The sequence below is a fragment of the Rhinoraja longicauda genome, chromosome 18 (assembly GCF_053455715.1).
Source record: "Rhinoraja longicauda isolate Sanriku21f chromosome 18, sRhiLon1.1, whole genome shotgun sequence".
In the NCBI taxonomy this organism is placed as follows: Eukaryota; Metazoa; Chordata; class Chondrichthyes; order Rajiformes; family Arhynchobatidae; genus Rhinoraja; species Rhinoraja longicauda.
The window spans coordinates 40,897,364-40,903,363 of record NC_135970.1 but is presented as its reverse complement, the minus strand read 5'-3'; the positions used below and the strand labels follow the sequence as shown (position 1 = coordinate 40,903,363).

General features: G+C 46.4%; 1 protein-coding gene across 1 annotated transcript in view; it reads right to left on the bottom strand.

The window, feature by feature from the left end:
• Positions 1–3,647: 3,647 nt before the first annotated feature.
• LOC144602182 (uncharacterized) overlaps positions 3,648–6,000 on the bottom strand; it is a 34,697-nt gene continuing 32,344 nt past the window's right edge. Inside the window, exon 3 of the mRNA XM_078414917.1 lies at positions 3,648–4,038. Within this exon, the coding sequence (XP_078271043.1) occupies positions 3,648–4,038 (391 nt within the window). The remainder of the gene's footprint in view (positions 4,039–6,000) is intronic.

Below are 6,000 nucleotides of genomic sequence, written 5' to 3'. Positions count from 1 at the left end.
GGGAAGTGCTGCTTCTGTATTCCATGCCCCTAATGGAATAGCGCCACTCCATGTTGTTGGTAGAACACGCAGCAGCTGGAAGCTTCTTGATTCTAGGATTCTGCTAGATTTCTAGATCGTGTGCTAGAATTCCAACAAATTCTAGAATTCAAGGCAGTGTTGAACAAAGATAATAGAGCAGAGCAAGATGGACCACTCGACCCTAAAAACCGTAGTACGCCATGGCGCCATTTTAGTAGACAGAAACTTGCAGAAACGTTTAAAAAGAAAAATAACAAAAATCTGTGAATTGATAGATGAGATGTATTCTGCATTTTAATGGTATCATCACACACACTGTTCCCCCAAAACACTGGTTACACTACGAGAGGCATAACGGACGGCAGGGTTTGGCCTACTAAAATGGCGGCTGTTCCACTCCTTTGCGTACTACGCTTCAGTATGGGCGATTTCGACGGAGTGGAAATCATCTTGCTCCTCCAGTATCTTTGGTGTTGATTGCTGCTAGAATCCAAGCAGGTGGATTGGATGCAAGGATCCAAGACAGGAGATCGTATCTATCCAACTTATCAATTTCACATATTCAGCTGGATATGATCTCAAGGTTTCTTTGAAGAGAGTTGTTTACCAATCTGTACAGAAACTCTGCCATACTGATCCCTGTTCACGGTGCATGAAGAGGTGTAGGAAATGAAAATCACTGAAGCTTTATTGTTTGTGAGAAACTTACTGTTTTATTGGTGCATTCAAGAGAAATACAAATGAACAATGTGTTAGTACTCAACAATATTGTCTAGCTTTTGCCGTAAGCACCTGCAGCAACAGGTAAGTGAGAAATTGCTTGGTTTGAGGCAAACGTTATTCAGTTCTAAATCAGATTCTAAATTTGAAACTTTGTCGCTGGAACATATAAGGGCAGTATGACATAATCAAAGCAAATGAAGGTTGTTGCCATTTCATTTCTGATCCGCAAGTCAAGATTTCAGCTTAAACAGGAGGGGAATTCTCTGCCACAGAAGGTAGTTGAGGCCAGTTCATTGGCTATAGTTAAGAGGGAGTTAGATGTGGCCCTTGTGGCTAAAGGGATCTGGGAGTATGGAGAGAAGGCAGGTAAGGGATACTGAGTTGGATGATCAGCCATGATCATATTGAATGGCGGTGCAGGCTCGAAGGGCCGAATGGCCTACTCCTGCACCTATTTTCTATGTTTCTATGGGACACAGCACAAAGTGAGGACTTGCTCCTGTTTACAAATCGATGAAGGACAACAATGAGACAGTACAGGATGAGGGCAGTTCTGCTCAGTCTTTAAACAGGTAAACTCTGCTAATCGGGCATGGTCAGAACTTAAGTAGTGCCAAGCCGCCAGATTTTCTGAACTATTGTATGTTATTCCCTATTAATATCCCAGCACAATTCAAAAATACTTTAGACATTACAAAGTGTAACAGTAAATATTCCAGTCAGCTGGTAGATTTGAAGATTGTGTTTGAACTGAGACTTGAAGGGAGCACAGGGAACATCACGCGAGCCAGAACTGAACCAGTGGGATTTCTGAAGATTTGGATAATGGATTATAGACAATAGGTGCAGGAGAAGGCCATTCGGCCCTTCGAGCCAGCACCACCATTCAATGTGATCATGGCTGATCATTCTCAATCAGTACCCCGTTCCTGCCTTCTCCCCATACCCCCTGACTCCGCTATCCTTAAGAGGTCTATCTAGCTCTCTCTTGAATGCATTCAGAGAATTGGCCTCCACTGTCTTCTGAGGCAGAGAATTCCACAGATTTACAACTCTCTGACTGAAAAAGTTTTTCCTCATCTCCGTTCTAAATGGCCTACCCCATATTCTTAAACTGTGGCCCCTGGTTCTGGACTCCCCCCAACATTGGGAACATGTTTCCTGCCTCTAACGTGTCCAACCCCTTATTAATCTTATATGTTTCGATAAGATCCCCTCTCATCCTTCTAAATTCCAGTGTACACAAGCCTAGCCACTCCAGTCTTTCAACATATGACAGTCCCGCCATTCCGGGAATTAACCTAGTATTAACCTAGAATTATCAGAGCTATGCTGTGAACCACGGGTTCAGTTCCACCGGTTCCAGATAGAAGTGACTTGGTGGGATAGTTCTAGGCGTGAGGGAATACAGCTCCAGTTTGGGATTGTTCGCCTTATAGCAACCAATGGGTTCGATGGTTTAAAATGATGATGGTTTAGATAATGGGCAAATGTTTCCATATTGGCTGAAGGGTCAAACATCCAAGGGCACAGATTTCAAATGATTGAATCTAGATCTTGTCGAGGTGTATAAAGTCATGAGGGGAATAGACTGGATGAGTGCAGTCTTTTTCCCAAAGTGGGGGAATCAAGAGCTAGAGAGCATAGGTTTCAGGTGAGAGGGGAAAGATTTAAGAGGAGTAGCCTTTCCACACAGAATTGTTTCTTGTGTAGAACAAACTGCCAGAGATAGACACAAAATGCTGGAGTAACTCAGCGGGTCAGGCAGCATCTCTGGAGAGAAGGAATGGGTGACGTTTCGGATCGAGACACTTTCCTTCTCTCCAGAGTTGGTGCCTGTCCCGCTCAGTTATAGACAATATAGACAATAGACCAATAGGTGCAGGAGGAGGCCATTCGGCCCTTCGAGCCAGCACCGCCATTCAATGCGATCATGGCTGATCATTCTCAATCAGTACCCCGTTCCTGCCTTCTCCCCATACCCCCTGACTCCGCTATCCTTAAGAGCTCTATCGAGCTCTCTCTTGAATGCATTCAGAGAATTGGCCTCCACTGCCTTCTGAGGCAGAGAATTCCACAGAATTACTCCAGTTTTGTGCGTCTATCTTCGGTTTAAACCAGCATCTGCAGTTCCTTCCTACACAAGTAATTGAGGCAGGTACAATAACAATATTTAGAAGACACTTGGGCTGGTACATGGGTAGGAAAGGGTTAGGGCGAAATGGACAAAACGCCCGTAAATGGGACTGTAGGTGAGACATGTTAGTTGGCATAGATATTGACATGCTGTATCTCTAAACTAAATTCAACTAAACGAATTAGAAATCTGTTAATCTAAAGATAATGATTTCTGCACTTGCATAGCTCTCTGCCAAGAAGCTATTTTTTCCATGAGGCATCATCGCCTGTTTAACTCTTCCAGGTACATTAGGGCGGCACGGTGGCGCAGCGGTAGAGTTGCTGCCTTACGGGCTTGATCCTGACTATGGGTGCTGTCGAGTATGGAGTTTGTACGTTCTCCCTGTGACCTGCATGAGTTTTGTCTGGGATCTCCGGTTTTCTCCCACACTCCAAAGCTCCAAAGACGTACAGGTTTGTAGGTTAATTGGCTTTGGTTAAATTGTCCCTGGTGTGTGTAGGATTGTGCTAGTGTGTGGGGATCGCTGGTCAGTGCAGACTCGGTGGGCTGCTGTATCTCTAACCTAAACATGATCAGGGATTTCAGTCTGACATGCACAGATTGTAAAAGTCTGTATGCCCTGGTGAAACAAGAGGCGGGTAAAGGTTGGCACAGTTTTTCTCTGGGCAATGCCCTACCTCTACTATTTGCCTGGCAATCACAAAATGTAGCTTTGAAGAGAAGGCGATGGCACTCTTTGTAACTGGTTGAGATGCGAGGACATTCAGCAGGAAGCTCTTGGCTTCACCTGGATCCTTTCAAGGTGCTTCCTGAAGTGGCTGGGCAGTTCCTTGGGCTTCTCGGTGGCAGGGTCGACGAAGACCAGGGTGGTGATTCCGGTGGTGCAGGCCGTGTTCTCGAACCCCTCCAGCAGGGGGCTGTTGGCACGGCAGCCGTCCGACAGGAGGTCGTAATCCAAGGGCAGGGAGGCTCGGCCCCGGCAGGGCTTGAAGAGGGCTAGTCGGCAGCACACGCTCGAGCGGCCGACGCGCTCCACCCCCAGCGCTGCCAGCGGGTTCTGGGGAAACGTCAGGGCCGTGTGGAAGGTGCACTGGCAGTTCACGATAAACCCCACCATCGCCGAGGTCTGGCGATTGGCATTTAGCCCGCAGTACCTGAAGCACAAAAGGAGAAGTGTTAACATCACTCAGTGGAGTTACAGCGGATTGTGGGTGCAACGCAGCCCAGACCATCACACAGACCAACCTGCCCCCCTCCAGTGACTCCACTTACACCTCACGCTGCCTCGGCAAGGCCACCAGCATAATCAAGGATGAGTCTCACCCCGGCCACTCCCCTCTCCCATCAGGCAAAAGCTATAAAAGTGTGAAAACACTTCTAGATTCAGCAACAGATTGTAATCATGTGTTGTCTTTCCGCTGACAGGTTAGCACGCAACAAAAGCTTTTCACGGTGCCTCGGTACACGTGACAATAAACTAAATTGACTAACTAAACTAACTATCTAACGAACTGAAGGTCTGAAGAAGGGTCTCGACCCCAAAAAGTCACCAATTCCTTCTCTCTAGAGATGCTGCCTGCCCTGCTGAGTCACTCCAACATTTTGTCTCTAAGGTTTACACTGGAATTTAGAAGGATGAGGGGGGATCTTATTGAAACATATAAGATAATTAGGGGATTGGACACATTAGAGGCAGGAAACATGTTCCCAATGTTGGGGGAGTCCAGAACAAGGGGCCACAGTTTAAGAATAAGGGGTAGGCCATTTAGAACGGAGATGAGGAATAACTTTTTCAGTCAGAGAGTGGTGAAGGTGTGGAATTCTCTGCCTCAGAAGGCAGTGGAGGCCAGTTCGTTGGATGCTTTCAAGAGAGAGCTGGATAGAGCTCTTAAGGATAGCGGAGTGAGGGGGTATGGGGAGAAGGCAGGAACGGGGTACTGATTGAGAGTGATCAGCCATGGTCGCATTGAATGGCGGTGCTGGCTCGAAGGGCTGAATGGCCTACTCCTGCACCTATTGTCTATTGTCTATTGTTAATCCATTCCCTCCTTAGATACTGCCTGACCTGCTGAGTTACTCCAGTATTTTGCACTTTGCTCATGATTCCATCATCTGCAATTCCCTTTATCTATAAGATTGAAGTGGTTATTTGAAAATGAGGTTTGAAGGAAGTTCTACTGGCAGAGGGTGGCAATTCTTTGGGGAATTCCCCATCTCCAACAGTTGTGGAACCAGAACATTGTGGGTGTTTATAGATGAAGACAAGATGGCGGCAGAGTTGGGTGACAGTTTGCGTGTTGGCCCCAGCAGAACTATCCACATCTACCATCACATTCCTTTAAATCTCAATTCACTCTGTTTATTTCCTCCTTTTCACTCACGAATGCGCTCATATCTGGTGTGATTTGCGTGGAAGCGTCCAAAACAAAGTCTTTCACTATCTCAGCACATGTGACAATAACAAAATCAATACCATTACCAATCTAGTTACACAGCATGGAAATAGCCCCTTCGGCCCAAAGGCAGAAGTTTTCTCAGTGATCACCAGCCACTCTCCACCATCAGGAACACAATGGAGAGACTTGTCCACACAGACTTCCAACAGTTCCTACGGTAAGAATCTTCTGAGAGTCCTATCAGTAGATTGAGCTCTCTCCAGAGGGAGCAGGCAACATTTAGTCTGTGGTTTCAAATGCCTGTGCCCCATGGTCTGAAAATCCTTTACTGTGTGTCTCTACAACATAGCACATTAAACAGTCTGAAGAAGGGTCTCGACCCGAAACGTCACCCATTCCTTCTCTCATAGAAACATAGAAACATAGAAAATAGGTGCAGGAGTAGGCCATTCGGCCCTTCGAGCCTGCACCGCCATTCAATATGATCATGGCTGATCATCCAGCTCAGTAGCCTGTACCTGCCTTCCCTTCATACCCCCTGATCCCTTTAGCAAAAAGGGCCACATCTAACTCCCTCTTAAATATAGCCAATGAACTGGCCTCAACTACCTTCTGTGGCAGAGAATTCCACAGACTCACCACTCTCTGTGTGAAGAAATGTTTTCTCATCTTGGTCCTAAAAGACTTCCCCCTTATCCTTAAGCTGTGACCCCTGGTTCT